The sequence below is a fragment of the Pyrus communis genome, chromosome 12, assembly GCF_041283825.1.
Source record: "Pyrus communis isolate YQ-2024b chromosome 12, ASM4128382v1, whole genome shotgun sequence".
Classification (NCBI taxonomy): Eukaryota; Viridiplantae; Streptophyta; class Magnoliopsida; order Rosales; family Rosaceae; genus Pyrus; species Pyrus communis.
The window spans coordinates 4,480,752-4,503,886 of record NC_142576.1 but is presented as its reverse complement, the minus strand read 5'-3'; the positions used below and the strand labels follow the sequence as shown (position 1 = coordinate 4,503,886).

Here is a 23,135-nt window from a genome sequence, read left to right as displayed (position 1 = left end):
GTTTTTTACTTGTTTTTTTATTTTTATTTTTTGCCAATTTAATTTTTTAATTAATTAATTTTTACTGTGTATTTTATGCTAATTATTTTGGTTGTATATATGAATGTCATTTACAGGTGTGTATTAAGATTCAATCCCACCTAATTCTTCTCCCTCGTTTCTTTCTTTTTTTGGTTGATGTTATTACCCTTTTTGTTTCACCATTTGACATATAATTTTTCGTTCTAATCGTCGCATCACCACAAGATTTTACAAATTCAATTGTGTTATAGCATAGAAGGAAATATTCTTACCATTAGGCCACCGTCGTGTGTCACATCCTCGCTCGGGCCCTCACTACATCCCAAGCTCGACTCCAACGTAGCACGATATTGTCCGTTTTGAGCCCTAACCACGTCTTCACGGTTTTGTTTCTAGAAAACTTATACAAGAACTTAGAGATGAGAATATACATTTAAGGTTTACAAGATCCACTTCCCTGGACGATGTAAGATGTAACAGTCCACCCTCCTTAGGTGCCCGACGTCCTCGTCGGCACACATCCGAGCAGGGATTGGCTCTGATACCAAATTATCACATCCCCACCCGGGCCCCCACCACATCATGGGCTCGACTCCACTGTATCACGATATTGTTCACTTTGGGCCCGGACCACGCCCTCACGTTTTTGTTTCTAGGAACTCAGACGATAACTTCCCAGTGGATCACCCATCATGGGATTGCTCACGACCGAACTCCCTTAACTTTGAAGTCCCTACGGAACCCGAAACCAATGAGCTCCCAAAAGGCCTCATGCTGGGTAGAGATGAGAATATACATATAAGGATTACAGGATCCACTCTCCTGGACAATATTGAATGTAACATCGTGGTAGTATTTTTATCTAATCAAATATTGTCATGTGTGTTTAAATGGGGAATAAATATATCAGATAAGCTGCTTCAGATTGCAGATGGCCAGCGAGGAGATGTGTAGTGATAGAGAGTGAAGCGAAACAAAAAGACAAAAAGAATGAGTGTGAGAAGTTAAATAAATAAACATAAAAACAAGATATTGATAGTTGTTAACCTGTTTTTTTTAATTAATTTAAATTTTTTTTGCCAATTTAATTTTTTAATTAATTAATTTGTACTGTTTATTTGATGCTAATTATTTTTAGGGGCTTTTGGATCTAGGTCCAAAAACTTAGGTAGTTTTTGGGACCAAGTCCAGTTATCCAATTACATATTTTGATATCAATTTTGCCCCTTTAGATAAAAATATTTAAATTCTTTAATTTTTTATCATTTATTCAATTTTTAAATTTTGAATATTTAAATACTCAAACTAAAATATTATCTAGTAACTACCTACTATTTATGAAGAAAACAAAACCGATATAATCTAGTAACTACCTACCTATTGTATAGGAAGAAAATGCTTTATACCTACAAAGCAGATATAATCTACCTCCAAAACAAAAATAAACTACCTATTGTATGGGAAGAAAAATGTTGGGAACCTACATTGTGGAACATAAAAATATAAATATGATATAATATACCTCTATTAAAGGAACGAATTTGGAGGGAAGAACACACAAAAATATCACCCATGAAAAGAAGAGACAAAAAAGAGAAGGATTGATAAAGGGAATTGTTTGGAAGAAGGAAAAAAGGAGGGATGAAACGGACTGGGGGTTGAGGTGATTATATGGCTATAACTAATCCTACAATTAAGGAATTAGTTAAACCACAAATTATCTTATAATTAAGAAATTTTGTGTATTTACTACAATTCGTAAGCCTAAAGGGAAAATATGGTAAAAACCACAAATAAACATACATGGAATCTCAATTATTGGACCTATTTCAATGAAATAGACTAATTCTACTAATGGCTCACAAAATTGGATCTATATCAAGTTATCCCTTATTTATTTATTTTATTGCATATATGAATGTCATTTACAGGTGTGTGTTAACATTAAATCCCACCTGCTTCTTCTCCCTGGTTTCTTTCTTTTTGTGGTTGATACTATTAACCTTTTTGTTTCACTATTTGACAAATAATTTTTCGTTCTAATTGTCACATCATTATCACGAGATTTTACGAATTCAATTGTGTTATACCATAGAAAGAATATTCTTAGCCACCATTGTTACAATATTTTTATCTGATCAAATATTATCATGTGTGTTTAACCTTCTTACATAACATATATACTATTTATTTGGTCTGCGATACAGACACAATATTGTTTCGATTAGTACGCTTAGCATATAAGGTTTAGGGATACAATAAAAAGATATTAGATAAGCTGCTTGAGTTTATTTCTTGATGATATATTAACATTGTTATTTATCAATATTAGAGAAAATTGTTACAATGGTCATTCAACTTTAATCCAATTAGAATAATGGTTCGTCTACTAAAAATTTGTGACCATTAATCCCTTAACTCATCAAAATATGCAGTTATGGTCATTTTCGTCAATTCCATTAGATTTTCTTCAAAATGAATCATGTTGGAAGAATCATTGTTACAATTGGGTCAAAGTTGAGGGACAATTTCTTCAATAGTGTTAAAGTTAAGAGACTATTTTTCCAATTAAGTTAAAGTTGAGGAACCATTGCTACAATTTTCTCATTTGATTTTTCATATTTGCCCATTGATTCAACTTCACGTGCGTGACATATAACTCATTTTGACAGAAATTCTAAATAAGTTGATAAAAAATACAGTAGCACACATTTTGATGAGTTAAGAGACTAATTATCACAAATTTTTAGTTAAATAATCATTACTCCAATTAAATTAAACTCGAGAGATCAATGCTACGATTTATTCTTAATTTTATGACACACAAATATACAATACAACTTAACAACTGTCACGCTCAAAATCCCGTCCTATTGACCGACGGGTCTTACATTTCCCGATGTGTCAATCTACCCTTTTGTTTTCTTGTTTGTGATTGCCTATAGATAATTCATGTACTGTATTATAAAACAAAAATACGAACCTAAATATTAAGGTTAATATTTATTTAGTTTCACATTTATTGCTAAGCTTCTTGCCGATCGGATCAAGGATGTCCTTCCCTCTATTGTGAACAATTCTCAATACTAGTTTGTTACTGAGGTGCTTTTATAAAAAAATGGGTATAAAAAAAAAAAGTTGACCTCAAAAAAATGTTTGATAAACACTTAAAAATAGCTCATTTTCACAGTTTTAGTTAAAAAAAAAAACTAAAAACGTGAATCATCAAAAATGAGTTTATTCTCACAACACAACAGAAGCAATTTTTTTTTTTCAAATCACAGCAATACCAAACTAGCTCTCAATCTGCTTTCGCCGCGGATAGTTGAATTAGAGACAATATTATGCTTTTGTAGGTGCTTCTGAAAAATTACCATAGAAATAATGGTCCTCTTAGATGTGCCTTACAATTAGACATTACGCAAGCTTATGATACCTTGGATTGAGAATTTCTTTTACACGCTCTGGCATTGTTCAGACTTCCAACTCCTATGATTAATTGAATCCGCTGTTGTGTGACTAGTTCTAAGTTTTCAGCTTCAGTTAACGGCGAGCTAGCGAAATTTTTTCTGGGTAAAATGGGGCTAAGACAAGGATATCCTCTATTCCCCTTGTCTTTTTGTCATTGTTATGGAAGTACTAACCAAGTTACATTTTTTTGGCATGTCAACTATCCCCCTATGGCCCTCTTAGTCTGAGGTGAGGCAATCAACTCCGACCTTCGGGTCCTTGGGTGGCTTGATCTAGTTTGATTTGGCACCATGCCTGGAGCTAGCTTCGTGTTATGGCTAGCTATTGAGGGTATATTATCTTATATTGATCAGGTTAAGGCTTTTGCTATTCATGTCAATCCTTCTTGCTCCTTCAGCGGGAGTAGGTTTGAATCTCGTGCTAATCTTTTTTTCGAGTGCCCCTTTAGTATGCGGATTTGACGCTTTGTTTTAGTTGCTTGTGACTTGTCTTGGTTAAATCACACATGGCTTATGTTCTTAAAATTTCATATACCTTGGATTGAGAGATCAAATATTTTATATACTTTTTTTTAATAAAATTTCATAATATATAATAGTAAGAAAAAAATTAAATTGCTTTTTTATTTCATAGACATACTAAAATGCTTTTGTTTATTTATTTTTAAAATTTAAGTATTTACTTTAATATTTAAATTTTCTTGCTCAAGTTGTAGTTTATTTTCTTCAGCATATGCATGGAGTTGTGCATAATGTGAATGAACATGGAAATAAAAAAAGTAAGGAGTTGTGGATAATTAAACTAGGGTTAATGAGTTTATAAAGGATAGTCTTGAAAATAAAAAAAGTAAGTGATGGCATAAAGGAAACAAAAGTGTCATTCCGATTGCCCAAGAAATCAGAAATTGGATTACCACCTATATCTAAAAAATTCAATTCCACCAATACAAGGAATTGAATTCCAAAATTTGTGTGAGTCCTACTACTTTTTTGATTTCTCAATATTTAGTAAACACCGAAATGCTCTGTAATCATAATTTAATTCTAGATTTTTACAGATACGTAAACACGTCCTAAATTTAATAATAAAAGAATTAAAATTAAAAAATAAGTTTTCTTCCAAAAAATGCGAAAACAATTCTATATATGGTTTGTGGGATTCTTCTATTGTAACGGAGCCAGCTCAGATGATCTGACTTCTTTCCGTAATGATGAAAAGTGGGCCCCCACTCCCACAGTCAACCAAATGCTAAAGTACGCAGCGCACGCACGTGATGACCCACAGAAGGAGCCAGTGGGATGTAAAGCAACCGCGGAAATCGGAATTGACAAAATAGCCCCTACGTGATTGTGAACGAAGAGGCAAATTTAGAAGGTTCTAATGGACAAATTACGGAGGGACCACCGCATGCTACTGGGTACTAGGAGCCGACAGTGGGTAGCTCCTCGTGATGCCCCGACGTCGTCTTGCGGCTACCAACAATACACAGAAACATGTGTGTGAATGTGATATTGAAAGAAAGAAAAGGCCACTTTTTTGTTTGTTGCACTAATGAATTTGGGAGAAATTTTTTAGTGGATCAGGAATACGAGGGGGTGTGGGCTTAACCTAACAATACGACTCAGTTAACTAATTATCGTAACACAATTGGTTGAATTTTTTTTTTTAAAATATCCAATCACTTATATTGTGACATTTGGTGTATTGAACATGATTCTAAACACACTGCAAAATTTCTCTGAATTTGGGGGCCAAAGTGTCCATTTCATTTATTTGGACATCCAATAAGGGAATTCTGGCAAACAACCGATGAAGTATTTTTTAGTTACGTGCCGATTCGATACTTAAATTATTACTTAAGTGAAAACTAAATCTCTATATATACTTTTGTTTTTTTAGAAAATTAAGTCATTAAACTTGCTAAGAAGTGTCAAATTCTCCCAACTGTTACTTTAAGATTAATGCTATTATATTCAATTTCTATCGATGTAAGTCAAGCGAGATGTAACGGACTTTAAAAGGTAGATTATCAGTTTTGGAAAACAACCGGACATTAACTTCCATTAACGTTGGTGTATGTTGAACACATGGTGAGAGATCGTACCAACCCGTCGCATGCGACCTGGTCAGAGTTGCAGTTGAGGTAGCTAATACTATAGAAACCTACCGCAGTCGAGGTAGTGTTTGCTTGCGCCACTGTTTGGAAACACATGTGGAATTCACAACTCGTTCTTTGGGAGCTCTAAAGTATGACTACGTGTTATTGGGCTTTTGCAAAATTGAGTGAGGCCCATGTACACTCGCACCCAAACTCACATCCATGCATTCGGCCGGAAACAAACCCATGATGGCATCATGATGATGATCATGTATGTATGTATGCATGTATTTTATTTTTGGGGCTTTTATATCCAGGTCCACAAACATAGATGGTTTTTAGGAGTGAATCCAATTACCTAATTATATGTATTCTTTTTAATGCTCATTTTATATTTTTTAAAAATATTAAAAAGCAATTAAAATCTTCTAATATTATGCATTTTCAACTCCAAAAAATATAATTAATATCTTATAACCAAAAAATATATATATAGATATAAATTTATCTGCAAATCATTATACCCTAACTCAAGTAACAAATATATGAATGTATATCATATCTATAAGTAAGATATGAAACCTAACTGAAAGGTAGAAAAAACATTATATATCTACAAGTAAGACACATGAATCTTACTTGATTATAAAAAAGAATTTGTCATATAGGTAACTAAATATAATTAACCTGTGATATAGGTTGATTATAAAAAATAAAAAAAATCTATAAATGGGGTTTAAAACGGGATAAAGAACAAGAAAGAACAAATAATAATAATAATAATAATAATCAAAGAGATAATTAGGAAAAAATTTGATTTTTATAATAAATCTTATCATTGAGGAGATAATTATCGATAATAAAATAATAAGATTTAAGGAAATTGACTTATTTTAATAAATTGGACTATTCCTACTATTGGCTCAAAAAATTGGATCTATATTAAGTTTCCCTTCTTTTTTTTTTTTTTTTAAAGGGGGACAATTGGTGGTAAGCCACTGTTATCCATCCCTTCCAGGTGCCGGAAAAACTCATAGAGGCATTTCAGTCTCCCTTAGCCACAAGTCTGACTTCCACACATGATGGGATGATGATGACCATACATGTCACGGCAAAAACTATGTGATCGATTGAAACCAAATACGACAAAGAGTAAAATAGTAGGAAATTTAATTCCAATCGATACATAATTTCATATTTTAGCATAGATGCGTGATCATTTTATTTTCTAGCGTAGATTAATGAAACTAGGATCAATATCACTTGTTAGAATTTTCCGCAATTGACCTTTCCTTTAAATTAAAAAAATCTTGATTGACTCGAATATAATATTGAAAATATTTTGTAATCTCGAACAAATTACTTGTTTTTGTTAATAAATTAATGGTGCACATGTTATAATTAGAATTGTTCATATTTTAAGTTACATTTATCTTAAAAAATAAACAAAGATCATCTCGTCATGCACACGTACCAAACAAATGGACAAGTTTGGTGACAATTAAGATTTTTATGATGAACCTTTTATTTATTTAATATATAATAACCAACAATATACTGTTTAATTAAATTTTTAGCAAATGTGACCTTTAATGATGATTTTTGTTGTTGTTATGCAATGATATTCTACTCTTTTTGTTTTGTTTTTGTTGGAAGGATATTTTACCATGAGTGAGAAATTTATGCTCATAATGAGTTATTTATAATTTAGATATCAAACTCGTCATTCACGGCGTGAGTCAAACTTACCGTTTTCTATTGTACAATACTACTAAAGTCTAGATCGCAGGGTATTGACATCTTAAAATGGTAATTTAGAGAAAATATTTTCAGTAATGGTACAATGGTTCATCACCACAAGCTCTTTTGGTTTTGGTATGTGATAACACGGCCTAATATATTAAATGTCAGATAATTTTGAATTTATTTTTTCAAACTTATAATTAATCATATTATGATACATGGTACATAGAACCGTGTTTATCGCAATTGACATTAGTCAACCAAAAAGACAAAATTTAAAAAGAAAAAAAGAGCAAGAGAGAGAGACAAAGAGTGTTGATTTCATTCTTTTGGAGCTCTGCATTGCTTTTTGGGTGATTGGCCACTTTCTCTCTTCTCGCGCTCTTCCTCCTCGAGCGAGAAAGGGAAACACAAAACACAAAATACACACACAAACAACAAAAAATCCACCAATCTCCATTTCCAATTTCCACCAAGGACCACACACCCAATCCTAATCTGCATTTCTCTGCCCCAAACCCTAGCCTCCTCCCCTCTACCCATTTCTCAATTTCCTCTAACCATCGATCGCCTCCGCCCAATCCCCAAAATTCCGCCTTTGGCACCGCCGCAGATGAACTTCCCTCCGCCATTGGATTCGATTTAGGGTTCGGGCTTGTTCGATGCTATCTCTCTCCCCTGACAACCCCATCGCCGGTTCGCTTACGCAGGTTAGCTCGCTCTCCCTCTCTCCCTCTCTCGCTCTCTTTCTATCCAATTTCTTCGTTTCGCGTTCGTCAAGTTTTCTTTGGAGTTAATGCTTATAAACACGTCTTGTTTTCTATTGGGGTTTCTTGTTTTACACGGAAGAAATGATTCGTGTTGTTTTAATATTTGCACGAATTGGGGGTTTGTTGTTGCTTTGTTTAGTATTTAATATTGTGTGATATGGCTGTGATTAGGGTTAGGGCAATTAGGCAAATGGAAGGGTCGGGTGGCAATCTTGACTCGTTTAGAGCTTCTCCGGGAAGCAGTAGTAATAGGAGATATGGGGTGTTATCGGCTTCCAATATCATTCGGGCGCCAATTTCTACCTTATTGGAGTACTCAGGTATTCTCCGCGGCCGCTCTAATCACCAAGAAGCTGAGTCTTTGATTAACGGGCGTAGCGCTGCTGCGTTCCGGGATCACCATCATAGTCAGCTAGACCAATTACCAACGACAAGCAATGATGGGGAGGTTTCTATTAGGATAATTGGTGCAGGGGAACAGGAGCATGATAGGGATGGACCTGGGATAGTATCTGGACGGCTGAGGGAAGTTACTGTACCGCCAAATGATGTTTCTGCACCACCAATGGCTGGGGTGGCTTCTGTAGCATTGGGAACGGAGGATGTGGGTCAGACAGATGGCAGAACAGATCGTACTACGGGAGAGGGCAGTCCCCAATTGTTAAATGGAACTGCTGATGGAGAAGGAGGTGATGGAACTGGGGCTAATGGCAGGGATTCTTCTTATCAGAGATATGACATTCAGCAGGCTGCTAGGGGTATTGAACAAGTCCTGCCCTTTTCCTTGCTTCTATTGGTGGTCTTCATCCGCCAGCATTTGCAAGGTCAGTGTCCTGCCAACGTATTATGTGTGTGTCGATTGTGCTTTTCTATTGTAAAGGATAAATGTTTACTCATGGTGATAATTGGGTTGATGACACTCTTGGGAATTGTCAATTCCATGCTGTCCTGGTTTGCATTCTGATTCATAAGTAATAACCTTTTCAAGATTGGTATATATTTGAGATCCTAAAAAGAGTTGATTTCTTTCTTTTGAATTAAATGCACATGCTTGCATTTGTACACTAATGGTTATTAGTTGCAATGAACTATGGCAATTAAAAAGTTCACCTTTGTAGGCCCTTTCTCCCTTCCTTTTAAATTAGTGACCACTTTTCATTTTGCAATCATTACAGGTTTCTTTGTTACAATTTGGATTGCTGCTGTTATGTTCAAGTCAAATGATATATTAAGGAAACAGACAGCTTTGAAGGTATTCGTAATATGAATTTATTTATTTTTCCAACTTTCAGCAGATGCTCTTGTGTTTTGCATGGTCATTTTTTGTTTGTTAAGAATAGACATGGTTGGTGGCTGCAGGGAGAGAGGAAAATCACGGTTCTAATGGGCATCTCCCTTGCATTCGCATTGCATGTGGTTGGTGTTTACTGGTGGTTCCAGAATGACGATCTTTTGTACCCATTAATTATGCTTCCTCCTAAAGTTATACCACCCTTCTGGCATGCTGTTTTCATCATCATGGTGAATGGTAATAATCGCTCCTCCCAACTTGTTATCGTGGCAGTTCTCTTTCTAAAAAACTTGCATTCTGCGGCAGTGTTCTTATGATAACAATGATGAGTTATCATTTAGTTCATCTCTATATTTCAAACCTCTTCGACAAAGGATGATCTACTCTTCAGAAATGGTTGTTTTTATGTACAGTGTGAAACTTTTTTTGGTGTGCAATTACAAATATTTTTTTTAGCTTTCGGTTGTCGCAGATACCTTTTATCAATATGAAAGACGGAACACTGAAATTTACTTTTACCTTGAATTTTGTTTGCCTTTTGTGTACTGATGCTTGATTATACTGAAATCATATTTTGAACGCTCTGCACATCTCAGACAAAAAAGAAAAAACTGCTCCACACGTGTTTCTTTATCAAGGGTTCAGATAGAATACTTTTATTGTTATTGTTATCAGATGCATCTTCATTCCTATTTCTCTGTAAATTTCGTATGGAAAATTTATGTTAGTTAATTTTAGAGCCCTTGTGATGCTTACTTCACATTGGTTATTTTCAGACACCTTGGTCCGTCAGGCAGCAATGGTGCTGAAGTGTTCTATATTAATGTACTACAAAAACAGTAGAGGCAGAAACTATCGTAAGCAGGTGAGTTAATAAGTAGTTAAGCAAAACTAGATTCGGGTATATTATTTTCTTTTGGAAAAGAATAAGTTAGGAGCTGGCTCAAGAGAGCTTATGGCTGTTTTAATTACCTCTCATCTTCATTTGATTTCTAGAACAAAAATGAAGGGATATGTTCATAAAATTGATGGTTTTATCCCTTCTGTTTTCACCATAATCTCTTGAGTCTTGACTGAAGTCCTCTTTTATAGGGTCAAATGCTTACACTGGTTGAGTATCTACTGCTCTTGTACCGGGCCTTGTTGCCAACACCAGTGTGGTACCGGTTCTTCTTGAACAAAGAATATGGGAGTCTCTTTTCGTCATTAATGACAGGGTTATATTTGACTTTCAAGCTCACATCTGTTGTCGAGAAGGTAATAGTTTGTGCTCCTGATATCTCTCAGGTTTTCTGACCTCTTCATTAAGAAAACCTTCCAGAAGAGTTGTTTCTCACTTGTCATTACTGTTTATGCCTCTCCCTTGTTCGTTGTGGTTAGGTGCAATCCTTCTTTGCTGCACTGAAGGCATTGTCACGAAAAGAGGTGCACTATGGGGCATATGCAACTTCAGAACAGGTAAACCACCATAATTTGTCATGCAATTGAACTGTATAGGTCCAAATTACATGGAAGTTAGTAGGATACCAGTTTCTTCCCAAATATGTAACAAAATTATGTGCTCATGTACTCAATCGTTCTATGCTTGTCTTTGTTGGCAAGTGTGGATCTTTGTGTAGCACATCCAGAATATAAGCAACATCTGACTGATGAGCTTAGTCCTTTGCAAGTCCTCTTTGTTAGGATATGAGCATCGAGGGCTTCTTTTTTTTATATTGTCAGCAGTTGTTAGATTATTAATACAATCTAAACGTCTTTAAACCAGCTGAATGGAATACTTGAAGTTGAGCGAACTACTCCTCTATTTTGGAACTTCACTGTATTTAGGTTCTTTTACTATTGTCAGCTAAGAGTTTGTTAGATTTGTCTTAAGAAAAAAAAAATCTGAACATAACTTTTTTGCCTTGGGGTTTCAAGGTTCTATGTGTTTCATTTTGGTAGTTATGAAACTTTCATGGGAGAGTTTGTGGTTCGTGCATTCTAAGTTGTCAGTTGTTTGATGCAGGTCAATGCAGCAGGCGATCTATGTGCTATTTGCCAAGAGAAGATGCATGCTCCTATCCTACTTCGATGTAAACACATCTTTTGCGAGGACTGCGTATCAGAGTGGTTAGTTTACTTTTATTATGCATTCAATAACTCTTTGTGCTAATTTCCTAGTTACCTGTTGAAAAAACAATTCCTACGCTACCAGTTATCCTGCATTGCAAGTTTAACATCTTTGAGAAACAAGGTAGATTGTCGATTGCTTGTTTTCAATGATTTACCAGTTAAAATTTGTTCCAATTTCCATGGAATGGGATAATATCCGAGTAATCCCCACAGAATTAACAGACAGCCATTCCTTCACTTTGCTTATGGTACCCGTTTTGGCTGCTGACAGACTCATTTTTTCTTTTTTCAGGTTTGAGAGGGAACGGACATGTCCGTTGTGCAGAGCTCTGGTAAAATCTGCAGATCTAAGATCATTCGGCGATGGATCAACGAGTTTGTATTTCCAGCTGTTCTAAAGCCGTCCACTGTAAAGAAAAAAAACAGAGGAGTTTTTCTGTTTTGGAGTTCCAATTCATATCCAAAGCAGCCATCTCCCAAATCCAGATCCATAACCATACACTGGTATATTCGATTTGTCATTTTTGCTCCGCCTTGTTAACGGGTTTGCCCCCGCAAAAAAATTATACGTTGTATCGAGAAAAGGTCAAATGTATGTAATGCTCCGATTTAAGCAACAGAGAAGTTATTTTGATAACACACCATGTATACATGTTTATTTGCCGTGGATCATACTTTCCTTCCTCCCCTTAGACTTTGTCGAACATATTTGCTGACATGGCTTCACGTCGTCCGCCAATTGTGAGGCAAAGCTAACTTTCGACCACCTATTTTTGCTCCTCTTTCTTTAGAACTTTCCCTCTCTAAAATGTATGTATAGGATGGCTCACCAGCACCCCTCTCCAACCTTGATCCATCTGAATGTAACATATTCGATTACAGAATCGAAATCTCTCTCTCTCTCTCTCTCTCTCGTTCGCATTCTTTCTCTTGATTTGAGAACTCTCGACGGCATTTTGATCCAGATATGGTGATGGCAAAGAGAGGGAGGTACATTCACAACTGGGTGGAAGTTGCACCACCGCAGGTGATCTCCTGTGAGAAATGTTCTAGTTTTCCGAAACTGGAGACCATTGTCGAAGAAGGGTCCGAGAGCTTTGAGATTCTGCCGAAACGGGTCGTGTTTCTTCTTCCGGTGTTCTTTTCTCTCGTTTCTTACTTGATATTGTATTGGCAGATCGTTTGATCTACCTTTTGGGGGAAATAGATTGGCAGGTTAGAATGTGAGGCGTTTGATCGCTTCTGAAAATGTTATCATGCAATTTGTAGTATTTGAATGTGATCCATGCCCATTGTTTCTAGCCATTATGTTGTTTTATTTTAACTTCAAAGGAAAAATTGTATGATAACATATCGAGGAGAAATTCTGATAGGATTGTCTGACCGGTGTATAGGTGAACGGTCTAAATCATTTGAGCTATAAACTCCGCAAAATTGACGATATTATTCAAGAACTAATAGCGTGCACGCTGGTTGTAGTTTGGTTGTACAATGAAGGACATGGAAAACAACTTGATCTTGTGCTAATAGGCAAACAGGGTGCTAGAAATAAACCCAACCTCAAAGAAATTAACAAAGTATTACATCCACGGATTAATAATATTGCAGGCGAAAGAAGAATGCCCCCTTCCGCCTTTATCCTTCCTCTCCCCCTCTCCAAGAGGAAAAGGAAGGGAAAAAAATGCTAAACTAATCTTTAATCTTTAACGAAAACGAACAGCGAATGCTTAAGCAGAATCAGGTGGTCTTTTAGTGTCTTCTGCTGCTACGGAGAGCGTTTTAGTAGCGGCTTCTGCTGTAGGCGGCGATTTTGTAGCAGCTTCTGCTGTTGAAGAATAATGTGTTTTGGTAGCAGCTCCTGCTGAAGAAGGTGTTTTAGCATGTTCTTGCTTGGGAACTAAGGTATCGGAGCTTGGCATGGCCTCATTCGCAAAAACGTCTTTATTTTCTTGTGGCTTGGCGAGGATAGGGGATATTTCTTTAGTAACTGGTGAGGTTGCAGATGAAGAATCCTCTGGAGGCGGGGATGGGGGTGCTGATGAAGGCGGGGAAATGGAGAGCATCCTGGAGACGCCGGTGGGGCTGGTTAAGGGGTTAACTTCTGTGACTTCTTCATCATCTAAATACACAACATCCTGCATTGTCAACTGGTGGTATTCAACAATTTCCCTAAGGAACCGATTCTCGCGTGCATAAACTGAATTCTCGTTCGCTAGTCGAGCCTTCTCTGCCAGAAGTGTCTCCAGTTGAAGGCGGATCTGATACAATCCCATATATATACACGTCAGAAACATTTCTAAATTACATTTAGTCGCACTACTCGAGCGATATTCTAATTTAAACTAGACGAAGGGATGGAGAATTCGAACTTGGAGCAGATGGGGGCACACTGTCCTAGCCAAATTGAAGTTAGTCCTACTACTCTACTTGTGGATCGGTAACACAGTACAATGAAAACCGAACAGAAAACCAGAAACCTACCAAGTCATCATCTGCTCTGTGGTTTCCCTTGTCACGATTCTCACGAAGGCGTTTATTTTCTTCTTCTAGTTGAGAACATCGTTCCTTCGCAAAAGCCAGATCTGCCTTAACGGTTTTCAGCTCCCGAAGAAGTAATTTTGCTTTGGCAGCCGTTGCCATTGCAACCTGCGACCCAAAACCAACACCACTTATGCATTCATCTGGCTCAATTCAAGTCTAAATAAATCGAAAATGAAAAACTGAGAATCACATCCGAAACACTTCATCAACATATAATTCAACTGAAGTAAGACTCATTTCGTCTTAAGATTACGCAAGCCGGTCACACACAACTACATAATTGCCACCTTACGTCGCGTGATGCCTTGAGTTGAGTATCGTGGTTCTTAGGCTGCAACGGTGAACTGTTCTGGTTCCCATGATAAGAAGCTTGATTTTGCGCATCAGGATTGTCTCCCTTTCGTTTAATTTGCATTTTGATGTCGGCTGTCTTATTCTCCACTATCGTTCGACCTTCCTGAAAACCAAACACAAAAGCACAAGCCACACTATGAACATACTTGTTTCCCAAAGTACTAAACTTGACATCCATCCATTATCTATAACTAGCAAGGAATTTGAGTACCTCGAAAGCCTTCTCAAACGTGTCCCCGAGCTGATTAAGGGAAGTTGTGATTCTATCCAAGCCCTTTCGGAGTGCAGGATTTTCCGTTCTTCTAGAGTTGTCATATGACTGATAATATGGTTGTTGTTGGAACTGTCTCCGAAAGGGAAAGATGCCAAAAAAATCAAGCGACGAAGCTCAACAATCAAAAGAACGCATGTTGAATGCAAAATGTTTGTCAAACGGACCCTAAATTAACGGTGCATGAGGTGATTGTAATTGTGATTTCATACAAAGATCAAGTTGGAAGTTCACCTGAGTGCCACCGGAGGCAACAGAGGGCTGTGATATGAATCCTCCAGACGCATCATCTTGTGGGAATTCACCATCCTCTTCGAGAATGGCCTTCGCTTTCCGAGCCAGAACACCCCAAAACCCGGATTTTGCAGATGCGTCGTCATAGGCAGAGAAGTCCTGCATTATTTATAGCAATGATCACAATCACCTCATTTTTTTTCTTTCAATAAGACTACTTTTATCTACATCGAACGCTTCGAACTCTGACGTACTATCCTAACCAAGTGGCCTAACTCAGATACGCGATCACAATTCAATGCAAATAAAACCAGCCCAGATGAGCAGATCATATCAGAAAACAGAGAATGATTACAAAATTTAAAATTTCAAAAAGATTAACCAAAAGATCCACATAAGTTAGAACAAAAGAACACCTGGGATCGGTTGTTGCGTTCAACGGAAAGCGCAGAAGCACGGATCGCCTGAGCCGCGAGAGACGAAGAACCGGAGAAGGACGACGAAGACTGCAGAGGGGAAGATGAGTTCGGTGCAGAACTGTTGTCCGGCGGGCGATGAATGATCTCTTCTTTGAAGGTTGACGACCTTGTTATCCCCTGCCTTCTCCTGTACGCCATTTCGGCTGCCGGAGCTTTATGTATTAGTTGTTAACGAGGTTGACTGGATTTTGTACGAGTTCCCTTTCGACGATCGTCACCCCCGCAGTGTCAACGACGGAGGAGGAGGACGAGGAAGAAGGCGGTTGGTTTTTTCTTTGGGTGGCGTAAGTAACTAACTCTTCCGCCTTTTCTTCTGAGAGCAACTAAAAAACCGAAACATGAAATGAATGAACGGTGTTAAGCCGTAAAACACACACACACAAAACAGAAACAGAAAAAAATGAGCACACAGCTATCTCTGTACCATCCATTTAACTAATAAAACACACACACTTCGAAACGCGACTATTTGAATTCACCCTTATGGTACGTTTACTTATATGAAACGAGAGAAGTTATAAATAAAATAAAAAAAATCAGGTATAATATTGACCGCCCTAAGTTAATTTAACTTGGTTTTTTTAATATTTAATTACGAATTTCAATAGATTCACATACTTTTATTCTATATGTGATAGTAAATGTAAGGGAATTGAAATAAGAAGTGGACACATTTATGTGTTTACTAACAATCAAGGAAATGAAAAAAATTGGAGTATGATTCTCTTCTCTTCAAATTCCGCCTGTCCAGTCCCCTCTTTTCTTACTTTCATTTTTTTTTCTTTCTCTCTCTATAAAGATAAAGAAGTGGTTTAATAGTGACTGTTGATGTGGCTTAATAGCGACCGTCCAAATAGGACGGGAGGGGAGAGAAATTTAGAGAGAAGAGAATCCTACTTCAAAATTAATTGCGACCGTTCAAATAAGATGGGAGGGGAGGAGAATTTAGAGAGGAGAGAATCCTACTTCAATAAAAAAAATGTGTATCCACATTGATTTTGGGTATCTCGTACATTCTCATATTTGAAATATCAATGTATGAGATTGCCATGTATTCGTGAACACAGAACTTCACCTACTAATTTAGAGGGGGAAACATGTTGTCATGTGTTGTTGTGGGACAATGACGACTCACGAATGCATTGGAAGTTCCGAAGTGGCCCGTTGTAAAAAGGACTTTCAACAACTGGATGCCTTGGCAGCTGTTTGACGTGTGAGCCATGTTTGTGCAATATACAAGAACTAATTGCTTCAAGCACAAGTAATCGTATTGGTATGCCACCCCATCCCTGTCGTGCTATCTGTACACACTTTCTTACTTTTCATATGCTTTCTGTTAATTTATATTCTATCATCTTCTTCAATTCTTTTGAATTTAAGACAAGAGAGGTTCCTCGTAGGGAATACACTTGTTTCAATCTCCGCAGAGCACCCTAACCTTGTTTCGAGCTTCGGAGAAAGCAACGAACAAAGTAAGGATCTGAGATGAGTCCGCACCAAACGCTTTGACACACACTTGCATTTGTTGGAGAACAATTTAGAAACAATAAAATAACAGAAATACAGAACCGAAATACTTATACTTTATTATTCAAAAATACTTGCAATACAGAATGCAATAACACAATAATTACAAAAAATTAAAATGATACTAACTTGAATGAATTGAAGGTAGAGGCTAGCGCAAACGCTATGTCCTTCGAACAGTATTTCCGTCTCACTCGTGTGCTTGTGGTTCTACAACGTTTGCTCGACCAGGATACAACTACCTAATTCTACAACCTGCACTGGATTATAGAACTCTAACGAATTGCTTTGTGTGTTTACTCTCTGGAAATTTTGTACGGAAGATAAGGAGGAAGAAAAGATGATTCTCACTTGGATACACAACTCTTTCTAATAAATTAAAATTAATGAATTTGATTAATTTTAAATTCCAAGGCCCCAAGGCCCTTGTCTTGATTAATTAATATTAATTGTATTTAGGCTATATTATATTCAAGCCTAATCTACACAACCATAAGACCCAAGCCTTTAATCCATTTCTAAATGGTCCAAGTTCTAATTACTAAGAAAAATGAATAAGCTTATATAAATTCTAGTGAAAAAATACTGTTGATCAATGTGGAACAAGAGGGTCTCAAACTCCTAAAATATTGAAAGATCAATTTAGGGCAAGGAAGTGGACAAAGAATTTCAACCAACACAAGCTCTGGGAGATCATCCATCTTAATCAATTCGTGTTCGTAGCTTTGGCATCATCGGTTGCCTTTTTCTTGGGGTAATCAATCCGTCTCCATCAACATGAATACGATGAGGACAGTCGACTTGGTGGTGAGATTGATAATCTTCACCTATATAAACAGTTCTTTTTCTGTAGGCATCAAACCCTTCTTATGCTATATATCCCACTAATCGTAACGCAGGCCGTGTTATTAAACCCGGAACCCTAAATCCTAAACCAAAATATAGTATTGAAAAAAAAGAAGAGAAAAACCCTACCTTGGAATTATTATTGTTTTTGAAAAAACGAAACTAATGGGGAGGAGAATTCGAATTTAGTGTAGAAGAGCACATGGCTCTAGCCGACTTGATGAAGCACATGTCTGCATGCCGCGTTCCATGTTATTAAATGGTAACGTGACTCTTTATTTATAGTGCCAGAAAAGGGATTTATTCATTAATCGATTTAATTACAGAAAGTTTCATATCTCTTTTCACTTTTAGAATTTAACTAGCTTTCTCACAAGTTACAGCTGAAGAGCTAAATCAGTGTACTGACTCTGACAGTTTTGTCAGCTGGGAAGATCATCGGATCTGCACCTGAACCTTTCTGCAAGATTCATCGATCCTGTCCCGAAGAATTTATCCTACCAAGTTGGGCTCTCAAATATGTGGAAGATCAAATGTGAACTGTTGAGCCAGTACTGGCCTGCCTTGGTCGGGTTTCGACACTTGGGTTGTCTCAGATTTTGTCTGCTTATCATCTCCACTCGAATGCAATGAACTCAGTTTGTTCTTAGTTTTGCTAAAACTAGATAATCCCACGTTGTTCCTCAACCTTGGTTCCAACAAATTTGACTGAGAACTATAAGGTTTGTGCTTGATTGAGCGACTTCCATTGGTTCAATATCAGCGGTTTTGAGTTGTTGCCGGTGTTTGTGAAGCCAGAAACTGAGCAACTGTTGTCTGCAAGTCCAGTACGATGAGCTTTCAAGGACGAAAAATCCAACTGAATCTCATTTCTTTGATTCGCATGAATTTCATTGCATTGGACTTTCCCACCAACTGTAGGACTTTGGATACCCATAAGAGGAAGGAAGGGATATAAATATTATTGTTTTCACATCTTTTATTTGTTGTGCATTGTAATCACATACAGAACGCTCTTTATATAGAGTCACATCCGTGAAGAACAAAAAAAAAAAAAAAGTAAATGATTGCCTTTTTGAAAAACATCATACAACAACAATTACATTATTATTCTCAAGTCTTCCTCACTTTTAGCTAAAACATGTGAGCATTCATTCCCACAACTTTTACAACAAAAATTATATTTTAGTAGCGTGAAGGCAATAATGTCTTGGGATTCGGACATCCTTAAAAAGAAATGAGAATATGAACATTTTCCCTTTAGAAAATTAGAGTGCCCATGGGTTTAGCTAAATGACATGTTATTGCACGGTTGATGTTATGGGTGCTACAAGTCCTTGCCCTTGCCGTTTGGCAATCGGTGAAATTGCTCTTATGGGTTCTACAACGCATAACAATTTAGAGTCGCTCACACGCTCATAAAGTTTTTAAGTTAGTGTAAATCAAGTAATATAAAAGTGATGGAACTATATTTTAGTAGCGTGAAAGAAATAATGTCTTGGAATTCAGACATCCTTCCAAAAAAAGAGAATATGAATATTTTCCCTTTTGTAAGAAAATTAGAGTGCCTATGGGTTTAGCTAAATGACATGTTATTGCACAGTTGATGTTATGGGTGGTATTACACGTGTCAAATTATTCTATTAGGTTGTTAATGGGTATCCGTTAAGATCCGTTTAATTTGATATCACCATAATATAAAGATGAGATTGGTAATGATAAAGACGATGTAATGTCAAACCTAATTAAAAGGAGCGTAACCCGTGAACAACCCAGTTTTAATGAAGATAGAAATGGGATGGCCCAATGGGCCCCAGAAACCCAACCGACCATCCTAGGCGACAAATGGTACGACCGTAAAGCCGAATCGCAGGCCCTACTGTTAGTACGGTGGCGATCCCTGTACTCAATCATTCGATGCGAATGTTAGGTGGAAAAGACCAAAAGAGATGGACGGTCCTGATCCCATGCGACGTGCGCCATGCAATCACACACCCTCGATTCGACTTGCGAGCCTTTTCTTTCAACCTCTCATCATCGCCTTCGTTCCTCCAACGACTGACTGAGTGAGAGTTGAATTGAAGAGGTCTTCGTCTTCGCCAAAACTCGCTTTTTTTTAAGAAATTTCACTGCATTTCTCAGACGGAGCTTTGTGTAATGATCGGAGCTGTTGGGGGTTTGAAAAGATCGGAGTAATTTTGCTTTTGGGTTTCGTCTCTCTGGTAATTACTCTAACCCCCAAAAGATTTGAAATTTCTGCTAACCCCAATTGTAATTTGATTTTTCTGGTATGAATTTACCTTTTTGGCATTGTTTTTTACGAATTTTTTTTTATAGAATTTGTGTAAATTGCTGCCATTGTGTGGAATTTGGTAGAAAAAATTGGGGTTTCAGATGCAAATGACGAGATGGGTAATTGTGTTTTTACAAGAAAAACCGGAACTTTTTGTTGAGGAAGAAATTGACACTGATTTAAAGATGGGTTTCCAGTTTCATGTTCAATTGTAATTACAGTTTGCTGTCTGAGATTACCGTCAGCTCAACATTTGTTTTTCTTATGATTTCTAGGCTATTAAATTAAAAATGTTAGCTTCAATACCTCGAATTTTCAGGCTTTTTTCCTTTTATCATTAAGAGGTTGGGGAATTTCTCAAATAATTTGTGTCCACTTTGATTATTGGTTTTTCTTTTGGTCGATGGATTAATGGTTAGGAATTTAAATTCGAGCTCGTTGTGTTTTCGAGCCTGCTTGGCTATCATCTAGCTACTGGTCTGCGTGTTTTCTTTCTCGTAATCATCCTATGTTTTCGGATTTTACTTTGCTTCTCTTTGTTTATGATGTTGTGGTCTTTATCAGTTTCGGATGGATGCACCCTCACATAGATTCTTGGAAGAGTTGCTTCAATCCGCTGTCGAAAATCATGAGGATGGTGGTGTGGTCAGTGAACAATCTGTGCAGCCTGTGACATGTGCTCTATGCCAAAGGGCTATTTTGCCCGAGAATGAGGCGACTGAAGATGTTGAAATTATGTGTGGGGACTGTAAATTTCTGTACCTTGAAGATCCTGGTACCCCCTCACATGATTCTTATCAGAGGACGCCGCCTACGAGAAGAAGAGCTAGGACCAGCAGTTCTGAGTCACTTGAGAATACTTTTTTGCAACAATTCTCGCATATGATTAATCTGGTGCGGCAAAACCAATCCCCTGGCGCTGGGCTTGAGGAACTACCTGTGGATGTTGATTCTGCTGCTAGGATACCGCAGCGCACAAGTAACCGTACTACACCAAGTGGGTCTAGAAGATGGCGGCGGGTACTCTCGGATACTGAAAGTGAGGGTTACGAAAATGTGGATTCTCTCTATGGAGAAACTGAATCAAATCTCAGTTTTGGTCGGTACAGGGCATTTCATGGTGAGAATGATGCAAATTCTTTTAGTGCCTATGGAGGGGACTCTGATGCTTCTGTGGACCTACTTGGTTTCCTGGATATTGAAACGGTTATTCAACCAGATGAGGGAAGTGCTTATGATAGCGATACTGACATTGATCCAATGCATGCCGGTCTTAGGCAGTGGAACTCAGATGACACTGAGGACGATGATGATGAGGGGGATGAAGAAGATCATGAATGGGAAGAAGCTGGTGTTGAAGTAAACATGGTTGAATCTAGGGAAACCCCAGGTGGTCAGCTTCGTAATATTTTAGTTTCGAGTCCCGACAGAAGTAATGGTCCATCCAATTGGCTTCAACAAATATATTCTCCTGAATCTGAGGGTATGATTCGTTATAGAATGAGGGGAACCAATCAAGTATATGACCTCTTTTCTAACGTGGAAGAATCAGAGTTGCTGCCTTATGTTGGAAATTCTGGTGATTATCTTGATGCTAGAGGCTTTGAAGAATTGCTCGAGCATCTTGCTGAGGTTGATAGCTTAAGACGAGGAGCACCTCCAGCTTCCGTGTCCCTTGTGAATAATCTGCCTCGTGTTGTCATTAGTAAGGAACATGACAAGCATGATGACTTAGCCTGTGCAATTTGCAAGGATGGATTGCCAATTGGTACTGAAGTGAATCAGCTTCCCTGCTCTCACCTGTATCACTCTTCCTGTATTTTGCCATGGTTGAGTACACGGAATACTTGTCCACTCTGTCGATATGAACTACCAACAGATGACAGAGACTACGAAGAGGGGAAACAGAACGTTAGTGCTAGAGTGGAGATCCACAACGTCCGGCAGCAGAATGCAAGTGAGGACAGTTCCTCCGGTGCTTTCAACAGAGCTGATGAAGATGAGGATGAAGAGCATGAGCAGAGTGCAGAAAATAGAGGACCAGCCACTGATGGCTCGAGAGGAGAAAATGGGCGGGGGAGATGGTTTTTTCTCGCAGCTGCTCCAATTGTCAGTCTCGTGGGGATTGTTCTTGTGCTGTGGTTAGGAAGTCCCCTGTTGGAAAGACGAAGACTGGCAGGAAACCAGAACTTTGCCAATCAGGCCCGCCACCAAAGTCATGTCACCGGCGCCTCACCCCACCACAGGGAGAACAGAAGCCGACCATGGTGGTCACTTTTCTGAGGGGAATTCTTGAAAATGTTAGTAAATATCTATGCTAAATTTGGTGTTTCCGCTTTCCCGAGTCCGGACTATTGTCTATTTGACCCGTAGCTGTCGTTCTGTAGCAGACCTTCAGTGAGGTTTTCGGATTGTTGTCGAATCGTGTATAAATTTGTCCCTTTTTAAATGTACCTCTTCACCTTTTACGACCAAATGTGAGTTTAGTGTTCGATGTACTACAGGTTGAACTTTCCTTTCACCTCTCCTTGGATATGGATTTTGTTTGATCAGATTATAAACGAGCACATCAAGTTTTTTTCTATTCGATTACTTACCGACATTCTGTTTTTTGATTAATTAACGACGGGCATTCAGACTTGGGATCTTGTTCACATCGGAAGAGAAGTACCACTAGACCAAGTTTTAGCTGGTTTTTTGACACCTGATTTTTCCTTAAAATAAATGACGTATATACACAACCCAAATTGCAGTCACACTTACATTCAGTATAGCTACCAAAAGTCACACATCAACCAAATTCTCGTTTTACAATATCGCCGCCAAAACTTGTAATTTAAACGGTTAAGAAAAATTCGTAGCTCAAGTAGTAAGGAGGATTCTTGCATTCGATTCCCCCTCTCCAACGTTGCTTGCTTGAAATATAAAAAATAAAATCACTTCGCAGGGCATCAAAGTTGTCACCCACCACAAAGTTCCAATACTCTCCCCGATAGTTTAGATTACACTAGTGCGTAGTATCGTTTGTATAAAAAAGTAGGTTGAGGTACAAAATGATCCATTATTTTACATGGCCGTAACGGA

At 37.6% G+C, this 23,135-nt stretch overlaps 3 protein-coding genes across 3 annotated transcripts; 2 read left to right on the top strand and 1 right to left on the bottom strand.

Annotated features, from left to right (window-relative positions):
- Positions 1–7,560: 7,560 nt before the first annotated feature.
- Positions 7,561–12,178, top strand: LOC137744926 (uncharacterized). The gene is made up of 9 exons (XM_068484742.2): positions 7,561–8,043; positions 8,275–8,927; positions 9,279–9,355; positions 9,463–9,631; positions 10,171–10,259; positions 10,487–10,651; positions 10,775–10,852; positions 11,400–11,503; positions 11,799–12,178. The coding sequence occupies exons 2-9, from the start codon at positions 8,294–8,296 to the stop codon at positions 11,902–11,904; spliced, it is 1,422 nt and encodes a 473-aa protein (XP_068340843.2). The 5' UTR covers positions 7,561–8,043; positions 8,275–8,293; the 3' UTR covers positions 11,905–12,178.
- An 829-nt stretch (positions 12,179–13,007) lies between these two features.
- On the bottom strand, positions 13,008–15,867 carry LOC137744179 (uncharacterized). Its single transcript, XM_088681430.1, has 7 exons — positions 15,810–15,867; positions 15,323–15,708; positions 14,907–15,065; positions 14,613–14,744; positions 14,340–14,504; positions 13,988–14,152; positions 13,008–13,764 (listed from the first exon to the last, which is right to left on the bottom strand). The coding sequence occupies exons 2-7, from the start codon at positions 15,521–15,523 to the stop codon at positions 13,234–13,236; spliced, it is 1,353 nt and encodes a 450-aa protein (XP_088537556.1). The 5' UTR covers positions 15,524–15,708; positions 15,810–15,867; the 3' UTR covers positions 13,008–13,233.
- A 3,762-nt stretch (positions 15,868–19,629) lies between these two features.
- Positions 19,630–22,635, top strand: LOC137744889 (uncharacterized). Its single transcript, XM_068484699.2, has 2 exons — positions 19,630–19,980; positions 20,616–22,635. Exon 2 carries the CDS (start codon positions 20,622–20,624, stop codon positions 22,332–22,334), a length of 1,713 nt encoding a protein of 570 aa, XP_068340800.2. The 5' UTR covers positions 19,630–19,980; positions 20,616–20,621; the 3' UTR covers positions 22,335–22,635.
- Positions 22,636–23,135: the final 500 nt, after the last annotated feature.

What these genes read in the sequence shown, in the direction of transcription:
- LOC137744926 (XM_068484742.2), top strand. Translation starts at nt 8,294, where the DNA reads ATGGAAGGGTCGGGTGGCAATCTTGACTCGTTTAGAGCTTCTCCGGGA. An exon ending in TTTCATCATCATGGTGAATG is followed by an intron (nt 9,632 to 10,170) that starts GTAATAATCGCT and finishes GGTTATTTTCAG; the next exon opens with ACACCTTGGTCCGTCAGGCA. An exon ending in TCACATCTGTTGTCGAGAAG is followed by an intron (nt 10,652 to 10,774) that starts GTAATAGTTTGT and finishes CGTTGTGGTTAG; the next exon opens with GTGCAATCCTTCTTTGCTGC.
- LOC137744179 (XM_088681430.1), bottom strand. Translation starts at nt 15,523, where the DNA reads ATGGCGTACAGGAGAAGGCAGGGGATAACAAGGTCGTCAACCTTCAAA. An exon ending in AACGCAACAACCGATCCCAG is followed by an intron (nt 15,066 to 15,322) that starts GTGTTCTTTTGT and finishes TAAATAATGCAG; the next exon opens with GACTTCTCTGCCTATGACGA. An exon ending in ACAGAGCAGATGATGACTTG is followed by an intron (nt 13,765 to 13,987) that starts GTAGGTTTCTGG and finishes GGATTGTATCAG; the next exon opens with ATCCGCCTTCAACTGGAGAC.
- LOC137744889 (XM_068484699.2), top strand. Translation starts at nt 20,622, where the DNA reads ATGGATGCACCCTCACATAGATTCTTGGAAGAGTTGCTTCAATCCGCT.